The sequence below is a fragment of the Cebidichthys violaceus genome, unplaced genomic scaffold (genome assembly GCF_023349555.1).
Source record: "Cebidichthys violaceus isolate CVI_PGR_0920_01 unplaced genomic scaffold, fCebVio1.0.p SCAF_4, whole genome shotgun sequence".
Classification (NCBI taxonomy): Eukaryota; Metazoa; Chordata; class Actinopteri; order Perciformes; family Stichaeidae; genus Cebidichthys; species Cebidichthys violaceus.
The window spans coordinates 6655962-6682794 of record NW_027176594.1 but is presented as its reverse complement, the minus strand read 5'-3'; the positions used below and the strand labels follow the sequence as shown (position 1 = coordinate 6682794).

The following is a 26833-nucleotide window of genomic DNA, read 5'->3' as shown; positions in this document are numbered from 1 at the left end:
CAGCAGCAAGGCAATTAAAAAAGCTTAACATAAAAAAATCAAAAGACAAAATGCAAAAGAATCACATTATAAAATGACATTTAAATACAATTAAAAACAGTCATTAAAAACCCAAGAGAATAGAAAAAAACAAGCTAATATAGAATAAGACAAAAATAAAAGTAACAATGCATTGTAATCATTTATCATCAATCATTTATTTAATTCTACACTCAATTAGGTATTTCTTATCTTTTTTCGAGCTGAGGCCTGCAAATAAGCCTCGTTTTTAAAAGGTTAATAAAAGGCAACAGCAAACAGAAAAGTCTTCAGCCTTGGTTTAATGGGAGTGAGAGTTGCACCTGAAATCCAGTTTTCTGGGAGTTCATTCCAGATATATGGTGCATTGAAACTAAATGCTGCTTCTCCATGTTTTCACTCTGGGGACAGTATGCAGACCTGTCCCAGACGACCTGAGAGGTCTGGATGGTTCATAGTGTAGCAGAAGAGGGAAGAAGCCTAGCACAGCAGTGGAGAGGTGTGGCCACATGGCTCTCATGACAGGTAGGCAGGGAGGAGCTATATTACCTTTGCAGAGCTGATAGTCAGTGCAGTCAGTGAACACTGCACCTGTTGCACTTCCCAGGCTGTCCCTCTCCCTCTCTCTCTCTTTCTCTCTGTCTCTCTCTCCCTCTGTTTCTTTCTCACCCCTTCCTGTCCCTCTCCCTTCCCCTTCTTTTCTCCTTGACTGCTCTGAAAGGGAGCTGAAGGCCTCACCATGGAACCCACTGCGGCCAGCGGGGGTGAGAAGGAGAAGGAAAAAGAGAAGGAGAAAGTGATAAAGAGGAGGAACCGGCCTGTGTTCCTGCGTTACCTGGAGAGGAGAAAGACGGACACTATTGTGGCCGAGGACTCGGTCAAAGGTGACATCATCCTCGGGACGCTGGTGAGGAGGAGTCAGTCTGACAAGACGGAGTACAGCGCTAAACTTAAAGGTACACCACCTAATGATCTCCCTGGGGGTCAAAACTATAGCAACAATCTATACACACGTGAACAAACACTCAGTGGGAATACTCTTTACTTTGCAAACTTGTTGATAACATACTTTAGAGAACTTTTAGACAAATGTGTCCATTATAGATAGACTTTAAGAGCAGCATATATGGCTTAAGGGCAAACATTCAACACACACATACACATCAAGGGGTATTTGCTTTAACAGCAATTTAGAGAAACATACAGATATGGCAACATACAGGTATAGACGGTACAAAAAACCCCTTCATGCATACATTTATTCAATCATCCCAGCGCACAACTGTGTCAGCGATGGACATAAATTAGGCACTGCTCTATAGCTCTGGATACAGGGCACCTGTTGTGTTACTATGTGTTGAGCAGGAGATACTCCCACAGGGATGCAGCCACATATGCAAACTGTGCTCCAAACTCGGGCACAGAGGAGTGGCTTTAAAAGTGTTCCAGACCAGCTAGTAAACAAGACCTATCGACAGCAGTGACGCGCGAGGACGTATGTTCAGATTAATGTTTATTACCAAGTTTAATCGAACAACTTCCAAGTGACGTCTGACGATTGGTCTTACAGCTCTGTTAACATTGAATACAATAAAACAATTTGTATTGATTGAGGTAAGAACTAGTAGGAATAATAACCCAGCTGTGTGTTTCCTCATCACAACTGCTGACCTAATCTTTTCACTGACACACACATGTCCACATTTCATAAAAAACTGGCCTCACCTGTCCTAAGAGTGCGCTCAGTGACTGGGAATGCTGCACTTCAGGCAAAATGACTGACATCATTGTGTCATCAGGGGGTTACTATTAATGATCAGCATAAGTATGTAGGCTTTCCTGTGCCACTTGTTTCTAGGATTCCTTTCCGGTGAACAATACACATCACATGTCAAAATGATTAGTGGCACCTTGTTTAAAATAGCATATAACCTACCTCTCACTTGGTGTTGTTCTGATAAGATAGCTTTCACACGCACAAACATACACACACACACACACACACACACACACACACACACACACACACACTTGCCTTATCAGCATCTGCTCTGTTTACATGAAATGGAGACACTCTCTTCTTTGCACTTTCTGTTGTTTTTTTTTGACCAACCTGCATAATGGCAGGCAGGGTTGTGAAATAACATTGGGGGTGTTTTCAGTAAACCAATCACCCGCCCTACTTGACATTAGCTTCACACCTGACAAGCTGCATTACATATTTACAGTGGTATTGCCATCGCAAATATTGACAGAACGATGACTTCACTGAAAGAGGAAACATGTGAGTTGCTGTCGAGCAGCCAGTCACATCTGCTTGTCAGACAGGTTGGGCAAGTCACAGAACCATGGCAACATGACATCACCATGTCTAATTATTTACAGTAACTAAATCTAATAGGTCTGACAATGATTTACCAGCGCAAAATTCACATGACCTGACAGTACTGAACTAAATATTCATGTGTATTTATCTGAAAATCCCGCATGGAGCAGGTTACTTTGACGTGGGTTTGTATTGTATGAGGACTGAACTCTTTCTCACTCTGTGTGTGCGAGTGTGTGCGTCACCTTTTCCGTATATGCATTTTTTTCATGTTAACACACTTAATAAGATAAATGTCCAACTTTCTTTAAAATAATTATTTTTGATGAATCGTTTGTGTAGACAATTTCAGGCTTTCTTCAATTTCAATGTACTTTATCTAAAATATATTTTCAGCATTCTCCGTGATAGATTTCCCATTGTGCACTTTGCTGTGTGGCACAGTCAGGCGTGTCATTTTTCTTACTGGCGATACGTGATACACCATGCCTTGTATTCTGTTCTTGGGCCGTCTATTGGATTACATTCAATGGGCTGAACAGTGAAAAGCCTTGTATCCACTTTCATGGGAACTCCTGTGTCGGCAACCATACCTCACCAAACATAATGCTGTCAAAAAGCAGAAGTCAGCACAGATCTGCTGAGTCTAGATAGGCTACAATACATTTAACTTTTTATTTCATTGTGAATGTGTTATTGCAGGATATTTTTTTCAAGGCCAGTTGTGAAAGGTACAACTTTCACACAGAATTGAAAGTGCTTTTAAAAGAATCTTTATGTCACTTATGTTATTAAGACTTTGTAGAGTGGCAAGAATATGTTGGAGTAAAAGGTAATGATCTATGAAAAGGGCTAAAAACCAGATTGAAAATAGAATGTTAATCTTCCATTAAGAGGATTTTTCTCCCGGGTGGAGGTTTTCAGTGTTTCTGGGGTCTCTTTTCACCCTGAAAGCCAATGTAGACACGTGGCACTTCATGATACTGCCGAAACATGAATGTGATACTTATATTATATAACATTTCCACCAGTAAAACAGTTTGTTTGTTGCAATAAAACGTGGATATAGATATATATCTATATCCATGTTTATATATGTATTATTTATCAGGGATTTATTTCAAAGCTTCATTGGACTAATACAACAGATGACCTTGACTATTTCTTGAAGCCTTATTAGTTAATTAATAACTACTGGAGGAAAAGGTGTATGAGTTCACAATTCAGTTTTCTTTGTGTGTTGTGTACACTGAGTTTACCATAGAAGAGATGGGATTTAATGATCTATTTCAGCTGTTACATTGTCTGCAATCATTCAGAGGAGATGAAATGTGGGGAGGAGAGTGTAGCAGCTTCAACTGGTACACTGTACAATAAGCATTTAAATCAAGTACTAAAAGGATGTTTTCTCAAATGAATATAATCTTTGTGAAATTTATAATGTTCTGTTTTCGTTGAGATTTTCAGAGAGGGGATTATTTACCTCTGCAGGTGAATTCATGTATCTCAAGGGGGAAAAAAGACAAATGTAAGGTGTCACTGTATGCAGTGCTGCAAGCAGAATGTGATCAGATCTCAGAAGGAGTTAGCCAGGTGTGAATGCAATCTGTACAGTGTTAGCATTCATGAGAAAGTACTGCCCACTGGCCAGAGACACATGAGCCATTCTACTCACTCAGCTTCAGCCACTAGTTACTGTACCTTTCCCCAACAGCTACTCTGTCATTCATAGTATCTGCAACTTCCTGTTGCCTCCAACAAAATGAATAAAATATTATTTTTAATGAAATCATAAGGAAACAAAGGGGGAAAAAAAGAATGTCCCTACACCTGCCCTACTTGTTTTCTTTGACTGTGCGAACTTCCTCATTTTCTTGTCTACTTTACTTATCGTGTCCAAAAAAAAGAGATCTGGTCCAAACCCAGAATCAAACTAATGAGAGCACATACAAGGTGTGAATACAAAGGGTGTACCTGGATTAATCATTACCCAGACAGCTAATATGGCATAAAAAATATTTTGCAAACAGTGAATAAAATATACTGTAACGGTCTTGGTAATAGTATCTACACTAAGTTAAACTTCTTATGTCAAATTGTATGCTGTATATGTGCATATGTGTGTGAAATGAGTAAGCTGAAGTGGGTGTAGTAAATTTGTGTGTGTGTGTGTGTGTGTGTGTGTGTGTGTGTGTGTGTGTGTGTGTGTGTGTGTGTGTGTGTGTGTGTGCATGCATGACTGTGTGTATGCATTTCTGTGTGAATCAGTGTGGGTGTGTGTGTCCTTGCATATGTAGGTGTGTGTTCATCATTGTCTGCCACTCTCCCCCCCACAAACTCCCAGTCTGAGCAGATGGAATGCCTGAGCACAACGACGCATTACATCAGCGGCACGATTAGTTCTGTAACCTGACACAAGCCTCGCAGCCCCCCCCCCCCCCCCCCCCCCCCCGAGAAGGAAGTGGTGTGTGGCGTCGATTAGGCAGCAAGGAAGCATCTCTCTTCCCTGAACAGACACTCCTGCCTGCCATGCAAAGCTCAGAGCAGCCACACACTGATTAGACAGCGGGGCAATAAAAAAAGAGGAGTGAGCCTGACTGGCATGTTAAGTGAGGCCTTTTGGCGCTGGAGTCAAAATAATTATATCACCGTGAAATACTGATGGGTGCTCAGGCGACAAGCCGATGTTTTAGAAGAGATGTTGGTTTTTCCAAGCATGCACAGCCCACAGGGGGAGGGTGTTTACCCGCATTTTAGATAATGCACACAGATGGCTTGAAATGTTGGCAAACACATAGTTTTTTGGGGGAAATTGCAGATTTACAGCAGCATGTAGGTTTATGCTCACAATATCACCAATTTTCTTCGTCCTTATACGACCCTTATGACTCATTGGGCCAGATGCTGTCATAGTACACAAGAATGTGACTGGCCAGCCACGTAACGTATTTTATACAAATCTTATGTCAACTTTTCCCAGAGAAAATGACACCACACGACCTGTCCACACCCTCCTCTCCAGCACTGGACCCGGAGGAGGTCCGTGTCAGGAAGATGAGCCGCAGGGCAAAGGTCATTCAGGAGCTCGTGCAGACTGAAAAGGACTTCCTCACAGACCTGGAGCTGTGCATCAGAGAGGTGGTCCAGCCTCTACGGAATCTACAGGTACATGCTTTACATGCTGAAATCTTGGAGGCCTAATGTGGTATTAACTCCACCAACGTTTACACATGCTACAATAGTGTTGTTGTTATTTAATGGTGACATTTTGTTGAGATACAATTTGAGCCGTAAACATTTTTAAATGATTGGTTAAGGAATCATATTCCTTGCTAAAACTATAAATAGCATGCATATCTAAAGCTAGCAGCAGCTATTTTAACTTCAGCTTCCTTTGCATAAACGAACAAGGGCACGTACAATTACTGTGGCATGCTCCTTTCTCAAGTTCTATTGGTAAAATCAAGAGAAAAAAAAAGGTGGAGTGGATATCTCTCCGTTTTTCACACAGAAACTACAGTTCAAAATCCTTTTGAGTGGACTTTAGTCTTTGATAGTAGTATAGTGTGCTCTCTGCTGGAGAGTCATTTCATTTAGACAATATTATCTATATGCCTCTTAGATTTTTTTTGTTTTTCTTCTCACTTCCTGTCTTGCTTGCCAGAGCGTCATGATATATGAGTAATAATCACCCCCTTATCAAACATTTGTGTGAAGTATGTGATCATATTGGCTGTAGGTAACACAGCAGCTTTGGTCAATAGAGAGAAACATGAGATACAAACATTATGTACCACATGAATCAGCATTGGAATATTCCATATATATTTAATATAAATGGCGGCTTATTTATGCAGTGATTCTGGTTAACATTTTGACAGAAAAATTAATTTCCATGGAATATTTAATTTCCTTGTCCTTCATCAGGTTGTGGATGTAGACAGGTTGTTCACCAACACAGAGACAGTGTGTGAAGTTTCTGCAACACTCCTTCACAGACTGCATGAGGCCATAGCTGACCCTGATCCAGAGGCAGTTGTCATAGGTAATGCCATTTTGACTACTTCCCTGACTTGAACCTTTGTTAACTTTTACTGCTCTGGTTTATGTCCTGATCGCATGTCCTATTTTTAATTGAAGGAGATATATTCATCCAGGCGAAGGCAGCTTTAGAAGATGTATATAAGGTTTATTGTTACCATCATGATGATGCCAACATGTCACTCAAATCCTATGAGAAAGACGAAGAAATAAAGCAACATTTCACCACATGTATATTAGCTCTGAAGTAAGTCACGTCTTTCAAATATTTTGTTCTCATATTCTTATCTTATAACTTTCCTGATATTCTTAATGTTTTTATTTTATTGGTGACTGTTTCTTTGTCTCTGTAATTACAGGAAAATCTACGACAAAGAGTGAGTATCCTTCATTGATAAATTGGTATTCAAAATGAATTATACATTAGATAAATTATAACATATAGAGCTTGGTTATTGCGTTGAATTAGCAGTTGTTGCTATGTTTTTGTTATGCAATGCATGTCAATAATCGTTTTCTGTATAATACATTTAATCCCACAGAGGGAAACCCAATTTGCTGAACATGGGTTCACTGCTCATCAAACCAGTCCAGAGGATCATGAAGTACCCTTTGCTGCTCGGGGAGTTGTGGCATGCCACACCTGAAGACCACCCTGACCATCACCCGCTGCACGAGGCGTTCACTGCTGCCAAGATCATCAATGTTAACATCAACGAGTTCAAGAGACGTAAAGATATAGGTGATGTTTCATTTACAGTGACACACATGTTCTGTCATGGTCTATTTTTCAAATTTGTGACAACAAAGTTAGTTCTTTGTAGGTTATCTTTCATTTCAATTTTTTTTAATTCTCAGTTATGAAGTATAAGAGGTTGGAGGATGAAGGCACACTGAGGGGCAAACTACACAAGTTCAACATCCACTCTATACGGAAGAAAGGCGACAGGTTTGCTGGCTATCTCAAGATCCTCACAGGAGTTGAACCACAGGTAAAATACTATGGCAAAAAAGAAAAGAAAAGAGTTTTAAAAATGAGTACATGGAAAAAAGGTTATGAGGCTTGTTGACATGACACTTTAAATAAAATGTTCTAGCCTAAAGGTATGTTATTGATATACAAATTATTGCTTTTATGCTGTTATTAGTAGCGTAAGGTAGATGCATTTTAGGTATTTAGCTACTATTTATTTAAGCATGTTTAAACTCTTCTGTCTGTAGGTGAGAGATGAAATATTTGATAGAGAGGAGAAGCTGTTCAGGAGTCTGGAGAAGGCTGTGAGGCAGCTGGCCAAGAACGTTCAATGTTACCTGCAACACATTCAGGTAGGTTAGCATGTCCTACTGCAAAGCGTGTGTTTTAATGGTTTGAAATATTCTATTCACTTTCAAAGACTTTTTTCCCTTGATGTCTGCTCTGCAGGAGATGGTGTCTGTAGCTGTTCAGAATGTCCAGGACATGGAGGACATCATCAAGGATCCGAACAAAAATCACACAAATGGCTCTTCAGATAATAATGGAAATGACCCCTATAAGCACTATGTACGATATGGCTTTTTTCCCTTTACAACAACGTTAGGTTTTAAAGAATAAAACGGTAATAGGGGACGGACCCAAATGCAGAGAGACGCAGTGAAACAGAGGGTTGAAGTGGCTTTAATTACCCAAAAAACAAACAAAAAACAAAAACAAACTGTTGAGCAGGGAAGTCCAAACAATTTACAACAAAAAAAGTCCACAAAATGGACCCAGCAGAAGGGATGTTTGAAGAGGAGATATATGAATTAAACTATACTCTCCTTTGTATTTACGGAGAGTGGAGGCGATCTCCGGATGGGGACGTTCAGGAGGCCACACTTACTCGTGCGTTGAGAGGTGTCGGCTAAGCCTCTTCTGAGTTATTTGCCCCCATTGGGCAAGCGATTTCCTGAATACCCCAGCTCTCCGTACGATCCAGCCGATCCCAATTCCGGATCGGGCGGCGCAGGGGCGTCGCTCGGACTTTGGCGTCGGGGACAGGACACGGGGAGCTGGAGTCGGCCGAACCGCCGACAGGACACAGGGAGCTGGCCTCGGACCGCCGACAGGACACGGGGAGCTGGAGTCGGACCACCGACAAGACACGGGGAGCTGGAGTCGGACCGCCGACAAGATACGGGGATCAGGGATTCGCTGCGGTTCGGAAACGGCAGCTGAAACCGGAACTGGGATCAGCCGGCTCGCCAACATGACATGGAGAGCTGGGGTATTCAGGAAATCCCTAGCCCAATGGTGCAAAGAACTCAGAAGCCATAGCTTAGCCGACACCACCCAACGTGCCAGTGTGGCCTCCTGAACGTCCTTATCCGGAGATCGCTTCTACTCTCCGTAAATACATAGAGTATAGTTTAATTCATATAGCTCCTCTTTAAACATCTCTTCTGCTGGGTCCATTTTGTGGTCGGTTCATTCTGTCAGGTATTAAAGACCAAAACTGTAATAGGGAACGGACCCAAATGCAGAGAGACAGCGAAACAGAGGGTTGAATTATGGTGGCTTTAATTACCCCCCAAAAAACAACTGTTAAACTCTAACTGTAGAGCAGGGAAGTCCAAAACATTTATAACTAAAAAGTCCAAGAAAACAAAACTACCAAACCGGAAACATGGCAGAGAAGTGCCAGGATCAAAACAGGGACATACCAGGAATCTTTGTCGAAAAAAAAACCAGGGAGCAAAGCAGAGCAGAAATCACGACAGATAACACCACAGACAAACTGACAAAGAGACAGGGGACACACAGGGTTTAAATACCCCCAAGAGAGGCGTCGCTCCGAGGGGCGTCGCTCGGACGTCGCTCGGACTTGGGCGTCGCTCGGGCGTCGCTCGGACTCTGCTCCGAGGGGTGTCGCTCGGACTTGGGCGTCGCTCGGACTTGGGCGTCGAGGGGCGTCGCTCGGACTCGGCTTCGAGGGGCGTCGCTCGGACTCTGCTCCGAGGGGCGTCGCTCGGACTCGGGCATAGCTCGGACTCTGCTCTGAGGGGCGTCGCTCGGACTTGGGTGTCGCTCGGACTCGGGCGTCGCTCGGACTCGGGCATAGCTCGGACTCTGCTCAGAGGGGCGTCGCTCGGACTCGGGCGTTGCTCGGACTCGGCCGTCCCTCGGACTCGGCTCAGAGGGGCGTCACTTGGACTCGGCCATCGCTCAGACTCTGCTCCGAGGGGCGTCGCCCGAGTCCGAGCGACGCCCCTCGGAGCAGAGTCCGAGCGACGCCCGAGCGACGCCCGCAGACATTACAGGCTCCGTCTATCATAGCGTGGAGCATGTAATGGGTAGTGCTAAAAATAAAGTAAAGTTTCTCTGGTGAAAATGTTCTGTTTCCTGAAAGTATCTATCAGTCACAGCTGTCATGTGTTCGTTATAGGAGACACAATGGATCCCCTTTCATACAAAATAAGCGACGTCGCTATTCTTCCTACTAGGTCCCTCAGTAACTACTCTTTCCTGCCCTCTTCTCTCTGTGGCCATTTCTGAGATAATTATACCTTTGAATAAGATTATTTGTATTGCACAGCCTCAAACCAAAGTCTGTAATAAGCTTTACAAAATAAGTATAGATACAAAGGCATTGGCACTTTAAGAAGCAACTAGACAGACTTATTTTGTATGAAAGGGGATCCATTGTGTCTCCTATAACGAACACATGACAGCTGTGACTGATAGATACTTTCAGGAAACAACATTTTCACCAGAGAAACTTTACTTTATTTTTAGCACTACCCATTACATGCTCCACGCTATGATAGACGGAGCCTGTAATGTCTGCTTAAGTATTACTGTAGGCTGAAAAACATCACTACAACTTGTTTGTCTGCATGAAAAGCAAGCTGTAGCAGTTCTGGTTAATGTTAAGGCGTACTTTGCTGTCTCTGAAAACAAGCCATTTATATATAAAATTCATATAAAAACACACAAAACATGTACAGAGAATACTTAATGGAAATACTGGAAATCTCTATTCATCATCTGCCTGCCTCATTGACTTTTTGCTGCAGAAAGACAGTATGGAGCGCTTGGTCCTCGCCCCCCTCTCCTCCCTGCAAGGCATGTTCACAGCCCCACAGAAGCTCATCCAGAAGCGATATGACAAGCTGCTGGACTACTGCAGCCGCCTGGAGCGCTCTTCTTCTTCTTCTTCCTCATCCACGTCATCTACCACTTCTTCCTCGCCCTCACTGGTGTCAGAAGACCCGTCCGGTCCCGCCAGGAGGGACTATGAAGCTCTCAATGCCTTGCTAGTGGAAGAGTTACAGAGGTTCAACATGGCCGCCTATACTATCCTGACAAACTGTGTGGTGTATCTAGTGGCCCTGCTCCGAAGGCTGATGGATAAAATACTACTCCGTGCCCCATCCATACAGCAGCTACCAGTGAGGTTCCCACACATAAATAACACTCATTCATTTTCAGTCTGTTCAATATTGAAGCTAAAGTGTGTCGTGTTTGTCTTTTCAGGCTCCATTGTCAAACATTGCTGAAGTCCAGAACAGCATCATGGATGAGCTGAACAATCTCACCTTTGTCAAGGACAACGCACAGAAGTTGATGGAGCGAAAAGTCAGCTTTGAGAGACAACGAGACAAGAAAATAGCAGTAAGAAAGTGGAAACAATCTAGAAGAGATTATTCACATCGAGAGAAAAAAATGCACATTATAGTCTGCAATCTGTACCAGTTAGACCCCTGGTTTATTCTTTATGTGTCTGTAAACTTCTCATTGACTCCATGTTGAAACAAAAGTCACACATATTCCTGTAGTTCTAAATTTGTTTAACCAATTCCAAACCAAAAATGAGCAGCTATAAGTCTTATCAAAGGCAGCGCTGTGATTAACTGGGGCTCTTGGAAACCCAAAGCTCCATCAGGTATCAATCCCCTGAGACTTATTTATCTCTGTCTGTAGGTGTAGACCCATATGCATATACACCAGTACTTATATGAGAGTGTGCTTGTGCTGGGACATGTGAGCAGATCTATTTCTCCGACCACCGGGAGCTTTTTACCTTCCGCCCTCCTTAGAATAATCTCAATGATAACCAACAATGTGCCTACATGTGCCCACACAACCAGACCCACTTCAAATAATTACACCCTTTGTGTCCTCCAGATGCCGGAGGTGCAGCATCAAACCGAGGAACAGCGAGCCTGGCTGCTGGCAGAATACCCACTGAGCCGCCTGTACCAGCTGAAAAGGAAATGTAACGGCTGCCAGGAGCAGGACCTCAGCCTGCTGGAGGGAGAGCTGGTAGCCCTGCTGGAGGACACGGACCCATTAGGCAGCAGCAGCCGCTGGCTCGTTCACACTGGAGGCAAGTCCGTGTATGTGTGTGTGTGTGTGTGTGTGTGTGTGTGTGTGTGTGTGTGTGTGTGTGTGTGTGTGTGTGTGTGTGTGTGTGCATAAGTACAAAGACCCATGAGGCAGCGGTAGCTCTTGGCACATTCTGTTCACAAAAGGTGAATTAAGTTATCACACCAGATCACCTGCAGGTATATGTTTGGTATAGGTCTCCTTTAATACACATTCCTCTGTGAATATACCTGCATCTGTTTGATGACTGGGGCTGTGTAGACACACAAAACTTTACTTTCTGACACTAACAAGTCAGCACACAAGAATTAGTCCCAGGGGCTCCTGTGATGTCATGGTTGCTGCTACCTCTTTGCCTGCCTCTGGAGATGGTTGCCTCTCAACAGGGCCAACTCCATAGCTTGTCTCCGTCTCCCCTCCACGTCTTGCGCAGGCACCTGAGATCCCAATGTCTTGTTTGGAACAAACTGCAGCGTGTTGTAAGCAGTGTTGCCTAGAGTACAAAGCGTCTCCCTATGGGTATTGGGAAACAAGGACGGAGAGATGATGCTTGCACGCCTCTCAGTATTCGGCAATAACAAGTTCTTTTTTTCATGAGCTCTGGAAAAAAAAGTGTGTGCATGTTTCTTGGTAGGAAGTACATTCTTCACAGACTTGTCTTTTCCTCTGGGATTAGAAGCATTCCCAGGAAGTTGTTGTTCATCCTTCTGTTGGTATAAACACTATGAATATGCTTTCTTCACATTTACACATTCCTCGGTTCACTCAAATGGATTTAAGATTGTGTAAGCAAATGCAAAGGCTTACAGCCTTAATGTAAGACATGCAGTCCCATATACTGTATTAAAAACATGAATTGTGAAGCAGTTTTTTGATAAACAAAAGAAAATAACTTGGAAAAAGGAAAATTAAGTGTAGTTTGCCCTGTATTTACCTTGCTGTTAAAGGGTCAGTTAACCCGAGTGAAGGAGAACGGGGTTTTTTTGGGTTTTGTGGTCGGTCTCTTAGGTTTGTCTCCTCTTTATTATGATGTGAATGGGATTTTGATTGTCATGCTTAAATAATAAAATTATACATATATGAAAAATGCCCCTGGGTAATCTGGATAATCCACTGACCTAACCATTTATTGGAACTCATTTCTACTGAAGAACTAGTTCTGTTCTGTGGATTATCCAGAGTAAGTGGGACACTGTTTCTGAAGAGAGATGCTGTGTGGATTTTTCAGTGTTTGATGTGTCTGATCGAGGAAATCTAAGAAATACATATCTCGAAACCTGGACTACTTAAAACTATCGGCATTGCTAGATAACACTAGATGAAAGTGAGAATTTATTTGTTTCAATTTGACTGAACTAACCCTTTAAAATGAACCCAGAAAGGTCAGGCATCTTGACAAACTGCCCCTTTGTGTCACTGTTAGGTGCACAGGGCTATGTCTACTCCACATTCCTGAAGCAGTACAACCCTCTGAGGGACTCCCAGCGGAAAGGCCAGATGGCAAAAGAGCAGCAGCAGCAGCAGCAGCCGCAGCAGCAGCCGCAGCAGCAGCCGCAGACGCCTGCCATGGTGGATGAGGACTTTGACGACATCAGCCTGTTCGTGTCAGGCAGTGGCAGCAGCAGCTTGCGCAGCTTCAACCTCAACACCACTGACAGTGGCTCAACCCTCTCTGGACTGCAGGGGGAGCCAGAGAGCCCCGAAAATCTGGAGGACACGGAGGTTCAGCAGGTGTGTATGGTGGCCTGCGTGTATTTTTCTGAAGTGTTCTATCACCATGTGGATGTCATTGTAAGCTACTGCAGTGCAAGTGGGACAGGTAACATTTTTTTGACCAGCTTTGGTTGTGAGCTTGAGAACAGTCAATGTCCTTTGTGAGGTTTACAAAATCCACAGTTGCAGAAACACTATAAGCCTCACTCAAGCATGCTGATGTGCATAAACGTGTACCACTTTCAAATGAACCAAGCAGTATCAGGGATCTAGAAAATAGGGGGCAAAACTGAAACACACCTCACCACATAAACCTCATAATTACAATAAAATAACGGCTCAGCAAGCCATGTAACTTAAACTGGCCATAAGTGCCTCCTCACATATGAGACTCCATCTGTTAAATCTGTGGGTGCACACTGTCTCTGTTTAGCTTGCATTGAAATGAAATGGAGTGAATAACATTAAATGATGACAGTGTGCTGTCACTCTGCCTATACAGGCTTTGTCCTCCTTAGTGGTCATGTCTTCATCTGCTATGACTACGCAATATGACTCTGATCTTCATCATAACACGACACAGTTATTGGTCTTAAAACATGAAGTTTGATTAGGCTCAGTAGATTGTAAATTTAAATTAAGACTGGTGGTAACATTCTGTCAACGTGGAAAGCTAATAAACAGTGCCACCTTCTGGATGTATAGGAGGATACACTTAAATATTATTTAATGATGTCAGTGCAAATTAAGATTGTGCAATTAAAAAAAAAACACGTACTACTACTGTTGTCACATTTTGATTTGCATCTCTTTCCACAGTTCTATGCCGTGTATGCATTTCAAGCACGCTGTGACCAGGAGCTGACCATGCAGGAGTACCAGCATGTCCGCATCCTTAAGTTCAGTGACCTGGGAGGCAATAAGGATTGGTGGTTAGCTGAGGCTAACGGACAGAAGGGATATGTTCCCGCCAACTACCTTGGCAGGATGTCCTACGCATAAATAGAGGCACTGTTTTTATGCATTCACATCCAGAAAACCAAACCATTTGTGGCATTTCAAGCAAACTCACTTAATTGAAATAATCCTGACTGTAAAACATGTCACATTTCTGCTTGGTGAAAGTGAAAATTGCACCTAGGTATAATTTCTAGGTAACACTAGATCTTAAATGTCTCCTACCAAAAGTGTTGAATGTGCTTTGCCTTCAGAAGATCATAACAAGAGAGCTCACCGATGGGACTTGACCAGTAGTCTGTGATTAACATAAATAATGCGAGGAAAATACAGGGCACTGTGCTGAGCACTTTTTTTTACTTCAGTGTTGGTGAGTTTATATATCGATGAAGTGATTTATTAATGAAGTTATTTTTTTATGTGAACTGATTCATACATGAAGTGTATATATTTAATGTGAAATTAAGAAATCTATGATGTCATCATTTATATTTTAACAATTACGAAATGAATAAACGAGATCCAATCTTCATTTGTCCCGCAGAAAATAATGATACACATTCAAGGACACCACATGTCAGTGCATAAGAAGAGATTTAATGTTTGTTAAAGAAAAGTGACACTTTTTCAACGGTCAGACGTGTTAAAACAGAACGAGGTACATACACAGTCCAGCAGCATTTATACAAAGCAAGATTCAAGTATTTGACTGGATGGTGTTACTCATGTACAGTTACTCTTTTAATACGAAACACAACGCTCTGGCACTACTTCCACATTTATTTTCTACTCCCTCACACTTCCTCCCCCTCTTTGTTTCTCTCTACTCATTTCTTCAGTTTCTTCTGCGCCGCTTTCTTCTTCACCAGTTGTAACCGTTTCATGGCATTGAGCTGGGACTCTTGGGACGTTGGTGCTTTGTCCCCTGGTGCAGCCTTTGACCCATTCCCATTATTCCCGTTACCTCCTCCGTTATTGCCTCCGTTCCCTCCTCCACTTGAGCCGCTCGGGGAGCCGGCCCCTGACGAAGACGGCCCTTTGCCTTGGCTTTCGCCGCTCGATGAACGGTTCAGAGGCTGCTTACCCAGAGTCAGTGGTGGAGGAGGTTTTAGAGGGACCTGGCTTGAGCCGTTTCCGTTTCCGCTCCCGGGTGTCTTTGCACTCCCAAGACCTGACTTGGCTCCTGCTAGCCCAGACAGCCCGACAGGTTTCTGGCCAGAAGGAGCCGACAAGGTCTTGTGGCTCCCACTCGGGCCTGAAGAACCTAGTTTGGAGCTGGCAGCTAGAGATGGGCTCGTCTTGGCGCCAAATGCAGCCCAGCCTGTGAGGCCGCTGCCTGAGGAGGTGGAGTTGCTGCTGGTGGGATTGGCTGATGTTGTGGACGCCTGAAATTATAAATAGTTACCACAATTACCACAGTGCAACACTAATTCAACAGAGCCTACAATTTCATTGTCATATTGCAATAATAACTTTTAAAGTTTTGAGATTAAGATCCTGAGAAGACGACTTTATTTCTTAAGTCAACAACAAATAAATTCAATGTTCTTAAAGGAGTTTACTTTAAAAAGCCTGTAATTTAGGTCTGCAGGTATGTTTGATATTTAATTAAAAAAAAAAAGTATGGCAAGGTTGTTATTAACAGAAGCTCATTTACCATTTCATGGCAAGAGAGATGGTTTAACTTCAGATGCTCATACCTGTAAGACCTCCAGTGCATTACCATATTTAATTCATGTAATCATTTAGCTTTGGTATATACCCATCTCTTCTACTGCTTCATGCTATATGTTACCAAGAAATAGGTTCTGGTGGAGAGGATTTTTATGATGGATTTTTGTGGAGAACAGAGTGAGAGTGCAGCAAAGTCTGATCCATTACCAGTAAGAAGAAAGTATTGAGAGATGGACCAACACATTTGTTAGCCTTGGTCTTTCCAAGGGATTTGTTAACAACAAAAAAACAACTAAATTGAACACCAGCCTTATCCGTTAACATATCTTCAGATCACTGTGTAGTAGAGCAAATACATATTCATCAAGATATGTCAATCAGCAGAGTTACCTGCAGGCTACACAATGACTCAACTTGCTTGAGCCAAACTCCCACACTGACTTGAATTAACATATTCAAATCACTCACTTAAAAGGCAACATGTCTGCTGTGAAAATAACCCCATCGTGAACTCCCAATAAGTAAAAGTACTCTTGAAATATTTTGAACCCACTCCCTCTGGAGAAATTATACTGAACAGGAACACTGCCTTAGCAACAGAAGTCAGTGTTCTAACGTCTACCGTCGGCTCATTTTTCTTAGCAGGGATTTATGTTGACTGCCTTTTCGAGCCGTTTGCACAAATGTCTAAGTTTCTTTGGGCAATTTACTGAACCCTACACTGCTTCCGAAGGCTGTGACCATTAGTTTACATCCTGAAGAGCGGTTTAGCACCTTGTATGGAAGCCTCTGCCATCTGTGTGTGAGCGTTTTGAGTGGTCGGAAGACTAGAAAGTCTATTTACTTGCAACTAATAATACCAGCAAATATTATTGTGGATCAAAAATGTGGCATGCAGCCATAATTAGTTGACACAAACCTTCAATTCTGTTCTTTTGAAGGCTTGGAAGGTGCTGGTTGTGTCCGGCTTGGCTTTAAGCTCTGTCTTTTTCACCAATGTGTCTTTGACAACAGGCGCTGATGATGCAGATGCAGGAGATGGCTTCTGTGGAGGTTTCTGGGCCTAGTGGGCAGACAGTAGTTAGTTAGTTTTAGACAGAAACAATACCAATACTGAAACTACTAACATGACTTCTACACCGATTAGTCACACAATCAATGATGATGCACTAAAAAAATACATACAAAGACTGGGTTATAATTTGTTTTCCTCACCATACGTTTCATTTGCCTGGTGCAGCGGGCACAATACCACACAAGCCGTGGATCATTCACTTCTTTGTCGGTCACTTGGGGCTTGTGACAGTCCTGGTGGTACAGATTATGGCACTCCTGGCACTCAACCAACTGGTTTCCCATGCTCACTGTCATTTGTCTGAGGCAATGGAAAAGCATGTTGCAGGTTAGTAAGTTTACCTTTGTATCACAAAGATTGAGCATACCAACATCTGGAAGCTCACGTATGAGAGAATAACTACATTTGCTGATAATTAAGATGTACCTGCAAACCACACAAGCCAGGCCCATTTCCATCGCAAAGTCATCAGCGTTGGTCTCATCGTAGTCGTTTATGTTCGGCAGAAGGTCTTTGCTCGTCTGAACGGTAACTGGAGAAGAGCGATTCTCTGGTTTCTCCAAACGAGGCTTTTTGGGAGGGTCCACCTCACCCAAGTCAACCCTGACCTGTTTGTCAGTAAGACAGAAAGAGTTCTGTTTGGACAATGCCTGTTGACATCAGTGTCATAAGTAACAACATTGTCAATTTATAGCCATCTTATTGATTATTCTACTCTCTCACTAACAGTATGGATCGCCTTAGTCTTTCTTGCCTGAGAGTGCCGCTGTGCAATAGAGTGCTGTAAGTCTAAAAGAAACCTGAAAACCAAAATATTAGAAAAACATTTTCCCTCTCAGCTGCTTTGACCATAATTCTAAAATGACAAATGTACACATGTAGTTGATCATGACTTAACAACAGTCACAGTTGATGCTGTACTACTTCACAATTGAACACATGGAAGTAAAACAGGACTGGAAAATGTGGTTTTGAGTTCATTTTGGAGAGTCTATTTGTTCCTTACCTTCTCTGCAGGCCTCTTTTCCGACTCTTTCTTGCTTTTTTCCGAGCTGGATTTGCTACTGCTGCTGCTGCTGCTGCTGGAGGATGAGGAACTTGAGGAGGACTTTGAGTCCTGTTTACTTAAGCTCAGTTTTGACACAGACCCCTTGGACACCTCTATATCCTGCAGATATACAATGATAAGACAGAACAATGTAATTCCAATGAAATTGAAAGAGAAATGAACAATAATGAATACAAAAATGTAATGAACTCCTTACTTTTTGTAATGAACGGTAAGACGAGTCACTTCCTCTTGAAAGGGACTCGTCTAGTAAAGCTTTGAGTTTCTCAGCAGAGTCTTTACTCTTGGAGTGTAGGTAACTCAGTCCCTTTAGGAAGATTGGATCCAGCTCCAGACTGACAGGTCCAGCCATGGCTAAACACTGGGAATCATAAAATAATGTCAGCTTTTTAAGCTTCTGTACAAATGTATCAAATATCACTGCTCAGGAGGACAAGTTGTGTTACACAAACGACTGATTTTTTAAATATAAATGCCTTATATAGACTGCAGTGTTCATCTGGACTGACATTTGTCTTGGATAAGAGCTTTGGGATTGATTATAGACATAGTCCAGTGAAATACTAGATTGATTCCAAGATCAAAATATCAATTCAATAATTTCAAGGGCTTAAATCTCTACAGATATTTGCTACAGTTAATACAACACTGTACTTTTTTTTGCATCTACAGCCTCCTAACTGGAATCCCTCAACTTCTTTTAAAAGCAAACATCTTCTATCCATGTTCATTATTTAGAAGGATTGAAATATTTATTGGTAAAAGTCTGTTTTTCTTCAGTACAGCCTATAGTCCCACCCAGTTCGTGTCTCTCATGCAATCATTTTTTTTTATACTTTTGAACTGACGACCACAATCATAAATACTGAGAACAGAAGATGCGATTATACAAACTGAAGTCAGAGGAGAGGAGGGCAGAAATAGGGAGAAATAACCCTAACCCACCCCCAAAAATCCTATAGACAATAAAAGACAATACATGTCAACCAGTGTGTTCACTCTGATGCTTCATCTATAACTATGTGCTGAACAGGATGCTCGGAATTAAACTTCGCCCCCATGTTGGGTCCAAAAAAATATCTCGCACGAAAGACATTCATACCCTAACAACGATTTAATTTGGTTGCCCTGTGACGATATTAGTACGAACCAGAAAACACACGAGTCCTCGCGCCACAGCAGCTAAAGTTACGTTTCCTGTCAACTGTCAGTTATAAAACCGAGTTCCCAGGTTATACTGTTCATTTGTGTTACGTTACCTCACAGTCTGCTTCTTATAGAAATCTGCCCCTTCACTCAGTAGTTTCGTTTTGGTGAGCAACTAACGTTCAGGGTTGAACACTTCCTAGATGAGAAGCCGGGGAGCAGTCTTCGCCTGGATGTGTGCAACCGTTAAATATGTCCGGAATCTAGTCGCTCGGAACCTTGGGTGAAAATAGGCGTTATAAAAAAACAAATCGTACATAACTTTACACTCTATATGTAATATATAATTTGATTTGTCACCTGTACTTTTAAGTAATTGAAATGTATGTAACTTTTTATATTTTGTCATCAGTTAAGATTCGTACGTGTTGCTATCAGGCAACAGATGACGCTGTGGAGCTAACCTAGCATAAGACAAGGAAAGAAGAAGAAGAAGAAGAAGAAGAAGCAGAAGCTTGAACAGGAAGCGTGTACCATAACAACGTGGTTGTATTGAAATTGCCGGTGTGTATATTTACATTACTAAAGCAGTTGTAAGTGTCTGTTAATGTCATTTTATTCACCGGGTCTGACGTTGTATTTCAGCTAACACATTCTTGCAGCCATTCATGAAAAGACACCTGAACACTTTTCCAAATCAAATTAACGTCACCTGTTAACCTCTCAATGTGTTTCCCTTCACAGTACTATTAACGATGAAGCACACCGAGGAAAAGCATCTCTCCCTCTTTCTAGACGTTTGCTGCCAAAATGAGGAGCCGCGTCTTCCGCTGCACACCTCCATCGCCCTGTTTCTCCTGTCCTACTGCGAGTGCAAGTCTTTCAAAGTTTTCCTCGTCTTCACCAAACCTGCCAGCTCCCAATCACTGAGGAGTCAGCTGCCAGAGGGTTTGGACGTGTCTGACGTTCAGTTGGAGGCTCTGCCCCAGTTGGTGAGGGGCTGCCGTCTCCCTGCAGTTCTGGATGAGACCGGGATGCTCTGCAGGGCAGGGCTGGCGGTGGTCCTGAGACACGTCATCAACAAGGCCCTGGAGGCCGACCCTTCTAGAAAGGATGTGTTGGCACTGCTGGGCTTCAAGAAGACCTGTCTGAAGGCCTGTGCGGAGGTTAGTGTCAAGCAAGGACACACGTAATCAAAAAGTACAAGTAAACAAAGTCCACTGACGTGTAGCATCAGTCATGGTTGGGAGTTTCAAGCATAACTACACCTACTTGTGATGTACTGTAGATGGCTGCTTTAAAAGGTTGAAACTTTAGCAAAACTTGTAGTGAAGTTTATTGTGAGGCCAGGGCATTTTGGCTCCAGGCATTTATGAAATCGCAGGACATTTGACCCTTTGACTCAGTGTTTACGGATGTGTGAGCAAATATATTGACTATATAATGACATCATTACTGTGAATCCAGATTGTAGACGTATTGATTTACAATAAACTTTAAATGCGTTTCTTCCACATCTCAATTTCATTGAAAGCAGTGCCTGAGATGCGATAGGATACTTTCCATATTTAGGGTACATAGTGGCATAATGCTTATGTCAGTGTTAGCCTGTCAAAATACCAGTAACACTTGATTTGATCTTATTATTTTATTATTTATTTTCTGAAAAAGGACATCATTTGGTTTTAATCATAGGGAAAATTGACAGTGTTCAATTTACTTTCAAATAATTAATTCTGATTATTTACTCATATAACCCAGTCTTTTAGTCAGTGCACTGCAGGTCAGCATATAGTAAATGAAAACACATTTAGTTGGGATTCAATGAAGTATGTCATTCAAGGAAATTCCTCTGGAATTCTGCAACCGCTTATAAACTTATACATCTAACAAAACTCAAATAATTGCCCGACATCTTGTGGTACTGTTGAGTTCAACGTTACATCGTTCTTCACCAGTAACTTCCTCGGCGATGTTAAATATGCACCTTTTTAAAATAATACATTGTCATTGTTGTTCAGTTGGTTGTGGGTTAAAGTCGTCAGTGGTTCTCAATTCTGAACTCATTCCTCACCTGATGAAATTTAAGTTCTCACTGGATAAACTGGTCATATTTTACATGGTCTAGCAAAGTTTTTATTCCAAATTAACATTTATTTTACTATAATGACGACGCAATATGATCAGGGTCGATGTACTATTACAACATGTTAAAGTGTCAGCAGCATTGTAATTAGACAGATAAAATATAATATATGTTTATAGAATATAACATATCGCAACAATAAACCAATAACCAATGATGTTCTATTTTGAGCACCTGCCGTTTTTGACCGTAAACATCTTTTCTTTCCCTGCACTCAGGTGAGCAAGTGGACCAGACTGTGTGAAATTGGAATCCCCTCTGCTGTTGAAGAACACCTCAAAAATCCCACCAATCAATATCAGCAGCTGCCTCTCTCCATCCTCACCTTCGAGAGGAGGCTCGCGGAGCCGGTCAAAGTCCACAATGATGACAAGATACGGAGACAGAAACTCCAAGAGCAGAGACGGAATGAAAAGAACGAGTCCCCTGAAGGCAAAGGGAAGCCAGACACCGAGTCCGAGCCCGGACGATCGCCTCAGGTCAGTGACGGACTTGAGCTCAGGGCGGCTCTGGCCAAGCTGTCTGTGGATTCAGTTCCAACTACGACCACCAGAGAGAACTCTGAGATCAGGAAAGTGAAGACCACAGACCTGCCTCCGCTGCAGCACGTGTTTGCAGAAGGACTGTACTTCACTCTGACTGACCTGGTGCTGCTGCCATGCATCTATCAGTACTTGGTAAGGGCCTCGGGGTTCATGATTCATGTTTGAGTGTTGTCAGTAGTGAACCCTTGTGACTAAGGATCCTGGTCTTATTACTGCCTTAAGTTTTTGCATAATTAAGAACCATGAATACATGTCAAATGCTAATTTAATGTGATTATTAATGTCTATATTTCCTCTGTAAGCCTTATACTTTACATGCATGACACACTGTGAACTTTACTAAATTTACTGTCAGCAATATACTCATTATTGTGCTGTGAGCAATGAAGTGAAGCCACGCAAGGCTTTGTCTCAACAGTAGCACACGTGACTCCTCGTGTGTGTGTATATATATATATATATATATATATATATATGTATACGTATTTACAGACTCATCTTTATTATGATGACTGGTCTAATTATGCATGACTTATGGTTTTGACACTGGTCAGGGTGAGCAGGCAGTAAACCCAGCTCCTTTCAGACCAATCCAGGCTGAAACTTGAGTTTAGACGACTTGCTGCATCACACTTGGCGCAGGTTGTGCTCTCAAAGGGGGTCTAGAGCCACCTGGCACAGACTGATAACAGTGTATGGTCGGGTTTCTATTCAAATGCAGCAGGTTGAAATTCATTTCAATGACTTTCCTATGGGAAAGTTATTTTTTTTTTCTTTCTCTGCAATTGATCAAGAATTGGTGGGTGTTTTTATATTGACCTTAAAACTCTTAACTTAAAAAAAAGAATTCTGCAAGCTCATGAACATTTTTTGAATATTCATGACATAGAATGATCGCATAGTTTACAAGTTAAGTTGGTAGCAGCAATTAAAGTAACTACAGCGGAGATCAGAGCGTACCGCGTCTATTTAGTTCACTGGTATATTGTTATTGATCAGGAATGCTGCACTGTCAGCCAGTGAAGTGGGTCTCAACCTCCATTTCACCCTTCAGCCGCCTCCCAACTATTCCTCGACTGTGGGAACCGACTCAAGTTCTCACAATGAGGCTTTTAGTAGTCAGCTGTGCTCCAGTGGTTTCCAGTTTCACACTCAGCCTAGCGTGTCTCCTCTTAACGGCCACATCACTGTCCACGATACATGCGGCCACGACGGATGTTTTCCGCTCCACCCACATGTCTCACTACAGAGTGCTCCCCTCCCTCCGAGTCTGTGTCCCTGTCTCTGTCTTCCGTTTTCCACACATAGTCACACACACAGTGGCACTGCGCCTCTGATCATGTCTCTGTTTGTGTCTTTACCCTAACCCTCCTGCCAACGCTGTTTTGGTGATTTTCCCTGCTGGCTCCTCGTGTCTGTCCGTCCACCAGTGTGATGAGTGAATTCTAGTGGAAGCTGACATCTCGCTCCACTGGAGATGACACGTCAGATGAGTCACTTAATCAATATCTCTTTGCTTTCATTCCTTTTCTTTTCTTTGCTAGTGTTCCCTCCAAGCACATGCTGCGAGCTCTCTGCACCAACTCCCCCACCTGCTGCGTTGGTACAGCCGTGTTCAGGAAGTACCTGGGGTCCTTCGGGCTGCCAAGGAGTGTGGGATGGCTCTTTCCATCCCCCAAGTTCTCATGTCTAGCCTCCCGGGGCCTTCAGCAGAGGACCTCCCAACTAGCCTATTGGAGCTAGAAGAAGGCCAGGAGATGGCCGTGCAGCCTCCCTTTGTCGGCGGCCCCAGGCCCACACTCACCAAACTTCAAGTAAATTATAACATTTCCTTTTACTTATCATGTTTTACCTCTCTGTTTCAGCAAACATGCTCTCACACCTCTGCCAATTTGAGGAAGTGTCTTCCAGTGTCCCTTCACAGTACAGGTAGAGGGTTTTAGGGCTCCAATTGGTTGTTAAAGGTGCATAATACGAGATTGGGAGCATCTAGATTGCCTCTCAACATGACAACGCCTGAGCCGGGGGCTTGTAGCTAACGGCAAACGTGTTGACAGAGCTAACGGTGTATACCTGAGGGGGAGCCGGAGCTTGGGTGCTACGCTTCCGCGACGACTCTGTCTGATGGGATGGCGTTATCGGCTGTAACCGCTGAGAGCAGTGCAGAGCAGCGGCCGAAAGCCAGCCAGTGGGGCACGCTCACGTGCACTAAAAGCACTTAGGGCCGGCCCGGCTAGGTCAACAAAGCACAGACAAGCTCTGATAACAACACACAGAGAGGGAAAGTGACTTCATTCTCTGCTCAGGTAGACATTATTCCACTATATCTTTACACAGATAATAGTTGCTCCCTGCTATATTAATGCTCTTAATGTCGTATATTGCTCCTTTAACTATTATCCGTGGAATTTCATGCACCCATTTTCTGCTGATTGTGCTTTCAAGAGTATATCTCTAAGTTAATGTTTTGGCTTCTGGCAGACTCTCTAAACCGTTAAATTTTTTTGCCTTTCTGACAGTGCTTAAACGTTAAGTGCTTTCAGTCACAGAATTAACATTTTAAGTGGGCTTTTTTTAAAGATGCTTGTCTGTATACATGATTTTCTTCTCACAGTATTTCTTTTACTGTTTTTATTTGACAGTATTTTTTTATCAATCAATACAAACTAATAAAAAAAAGTAATCAGTCTTAAAACGTACAATAGAATCTGTTTATATCAACAGTACTGTACTGCCCTCAGTGCATTATAAAATGCACCATTCAGTGGATCTTGTTGCCACTTGCAATAGTGCAGACAATGCACATTCAGCTTATGCTCATTTCAGGTGCAATAAAAACAATGAATCCAGTCCAAAAGAAAACAAAAGTTTTATAGTCAGACTAAGTAGTTTGTAGTAATGGTTCAAAATCTTATTGTAAAGAGACAAGACGGCACACAACAGTAGCATAATGTGTCCACGCTCTTAAAATGCAGTTCCCTCAGGGAGCTTTGGCCAGAGGCACACACACAGTCACACAAATTTATAGCATTCTTTGCTCTACAGCACACCAAATATTGCCCCTGCACCATTTTCTTTCTACTAGCTTTTCCAGAAGGAGATAAGCAGACCCAGCTGTTCAAAAAGGAGACTGTCTCCTCAGCCCTGACTAACCTCTCACTACTCTAAGCTTTCAGACTGTTCACTTGGCCTTGTTGCTCTGCTCTCTCAGCAGAGATATTCCTGTGATTTCCTGCTGGCTAAGTGTCTATAACAATGTGGGTTTTTTTTAAAGACGAGAGAAGAGAGCAAAGGGAAGAAGGCAGTATTTGGACAGTTTGGATGAGGCGGATGAGTGAGCTGGGTGGTCAGGATGTGATTTGCCTTTTACGTGCCATGCTGCTGGATTGAATTTAGACAGGCACAGATGTGCACAAATGACAGTTTTCATAGCAGGTTGAAGTCAGACATTAAAACTTAGAGGAATGCCTACACACACACACACACACACACACACACACACACACACACACACACACACACACACACACACACACACACACACAATGGCCACCATTCTTTCTTTGCCTAGAGGGATTATAAGGATGGCTGCGTGTCGCCACCATCATGTCTGCACTGCAGCTGTTGTGTTGTCTTGGCCAGGGTGTGTGTGTGTGTGTGTGTGTGTGTGTGTGTGTGTGTGTGTGTGTGTGTGTGTGTGTGTGTGTGTGTGTGTGTGTGTGTGTGTGTGTGTGTGTGTGTGTGTGTGTGTGTGTGTGTCATATATGATTGTGTGCGTCCCAAGGCAAGTACATGGAGACAGAGAGGTCTGCCGTCTGACACTGTGACACGCGATCCCTCACTGCTGCTAACCAGAGGCACCAGGCTCATCCGGCTACTCTATCCACAATATAAATGGCTCATAAACTCTCCCTCTTCCTCACTTCAGTTAACACACACTGATGCATGCCAGTCAAACTGCCTGTGCAATGAGCTGTAGAGGCGCAACACTGTGATCCTAATGTAAACAAAAGAGTAGCCCCGCTACCAAACATTCAAAATCCAAGACTAATACCTGCCTGCTGTCACTGACACGTTGATTGACAGGTCTCGAAACACAGTTACTAACATCAGCCAAAAATTCAATTAGTATAATATGAGGGTGGTCCAGAGAAGGAGGATTAGTGAGTTAACAGGATTAGTTGAACCAAAATTCATGGTATCTTGCATTTTCTGTTGCCAAGTCTAGTCTGTCTTAATTATAAAGCCCAATATCACAAATCTGCCCCAGGGGCGTTTGACAATCTGCACAGCATTCAGCTCCCTCTGTCATTTTTGACCCTCGATTTGGATAAGGGAGAAACTCTCCAAAAAACAGCCTCACTACCTTCTCTCCATCATTTAAACCTGAAAAGAGGACACGCTACACAAACAAACAGGCAGCAAACCGGAAGCACATGATTCACACAGATAGGAGACAGAGACAAACACACAGAGGGAGACGGAGAGACATGAGGCAGAATGTTGACAGAAAGGGCCTCACAGGAAAACTGGTGTGCCAGAAACTGTGATTACTGAAAGTCTGCGTCTGTCCCTGACCATGGAAACTGAAACTAAACAGCTGTGGGGCAGGTTACTTACTCCTTACGGTCCTCAGATGGGCATGAGGGTTTGGCCATTGCTTGCCATTTGAGACTGAGCTCTACCAGCTTGTGTGTAGTGTCCATCTTAACTTCAGAACATGACTGGTGCATTGTGAAAATGTGGCCTAACTGATGTCAACGCTCGTCCTTTTGA

At 42.8% G+C, this 26833-nt stretch overlaps 3 protein-coding genes across 4 annotated transcripts in view; 2 read left to right on the top strand and 1 right to left on the bottom strand.

Annotated features, from left to right (window-relative positions):
• Positions 1–604: 604 nt before the first annotated feature.
• On the top strand, positions 605–14934 carry arhgef38 (Rho guanine nucleotide exchange factor (GEF) 38). Of its 2 annotated transcripts, XM_068727688.1 has the most exons (14): positions 605–974; positions 5325–5509; positions 6272–6389; positions 6485–6632; positions 6745–6762; positions 6928–7127; positions 7244–7377; positions 7607–7711; positions 7809–7928; positions 10421–10795; positions 10881–11018; positions 11532–11733; positions 13156–13463; positions 14265–14934. In XM_068727688.1, exons 1-14 carry the CDS (start codon positions 758–760, stop codon positions 14445–14447), a joined length of 2451 nt encoding a protein of 816 aa, XP_068583789.1. In that variant the 5' UTR covers positions 605–757; the 3' UTR covers positions 14448–14934. The 2 variants fall into 2 exon arrangements, with proteins under 2 accessions (XP_068583789.1, XP_068583790.1); XM_068727689.1 differs by lacking the exons at positions 6745–6762; positions 6928–7127; positions 7244–7377; ... (5 more) ...; positions 13156–13463; positions 14265–14934 and having other exon boundaries at positions 6485–6636.
• Positions 14935–14979: 45 nt separating this feature from the next.
• Positions 14980–20152, bottom strand: ints12 (integrator complex subunit 12). Its single transcript, XM_068727291.1, has 8 exons — positions 20079–20152; positions 19480–19644; positions 18417–18581; positions 18158–18319; positions 17578–17759; positions 17292–17451; positions 16996–17139; positions 14980–15787 (listed from the first exon to the last, which is right to left on the bottom strand). The coding sequence occupies exons 3-8, from the start codon at positions 18570–18572 to the stop codon at positions 15230–15232; spliced, it is 1362 nt and encodes a 453-aa protein (XP_068583392.1). The 5' UTR covers positions 18573–18581; positions 19480–19644; positions 20079–20152; the 3' UTR covers positions 14980–15229.
• Positions 19776–26833, top strand: part of gstcd (glutathione S-transferase, C-terminal domain containing) — a 48737-nt gene continuing 41679 nt past the window's right edge. The window contains exons 1-4 of the mRNA XM_068727290.1: positions 19776–19930; positions 20111–20532; positions 21731–22189; positions 23602–23871. Of these exons, the coding sequence (XP_068583391.1) occupies positions 20122–20532; positions 21731–22189; positions 23602–23871 (1140 nt within the window). The 5' untranslated portion in view covers positions 19776–19930; positions 20111–20121. The remainder of the gene's footprint in view (positions 19931–20110; positions 20533–21730; positions 22190–23601; positions 23872–26833) is intronic.

What these genes read in the sequence shown, in the direction of transcription:
- arhgef38 (XM_068727688.1), top strand. Translation starts at nt 758, where the DNA reads ATGGAACCCACTGCGGCCAGCGGGGGTGAGAAGGAGAAGGAAAAAGAG. An exon ending in GTACAGCGCTAAACTTAAAG is followed by an intron (nt 975 to 5,324) that starts GTACACCACCTA and finishes AACTTTTCCCAG; the next exon opens with AGAAAATGACACCACACGAC. An exon ending in TCACAGGAGTTGAACCACAG is followed by an intron (nt 7,378 to 7,606) that starts GTAAAATACTAT and finishes TTCTGTCTGTAG; the next exon opens with GTGAGAGATGAAATATTTGA.
- ints12 (XM_068727291.1), bottom strand. Translation starts at nt 18,572, where the DNA reads ATGGCTGGACCTGTCAGTCTGGAGCTGGATCCAATCTTCCTAAAGGGA. An exon ending in AAAAGAGGCCTGCAGAGAAG is followed by an intron (nt 17,760 to 18,157) that starts GTAAGGAACAAA and finishes ACTGACAAACAG; the next exon opens with GTCAGGGTTGACTTGGGTGA. An exon ending in TCAAAAGAACAGAATTGAAG is followed by an intron (nt 15,788 to 16,995) that starts GTTTGTGTCAAC and finishes TTATAATTTCAG; the next exon opens with GCGTCCACAACATCAGCCAA.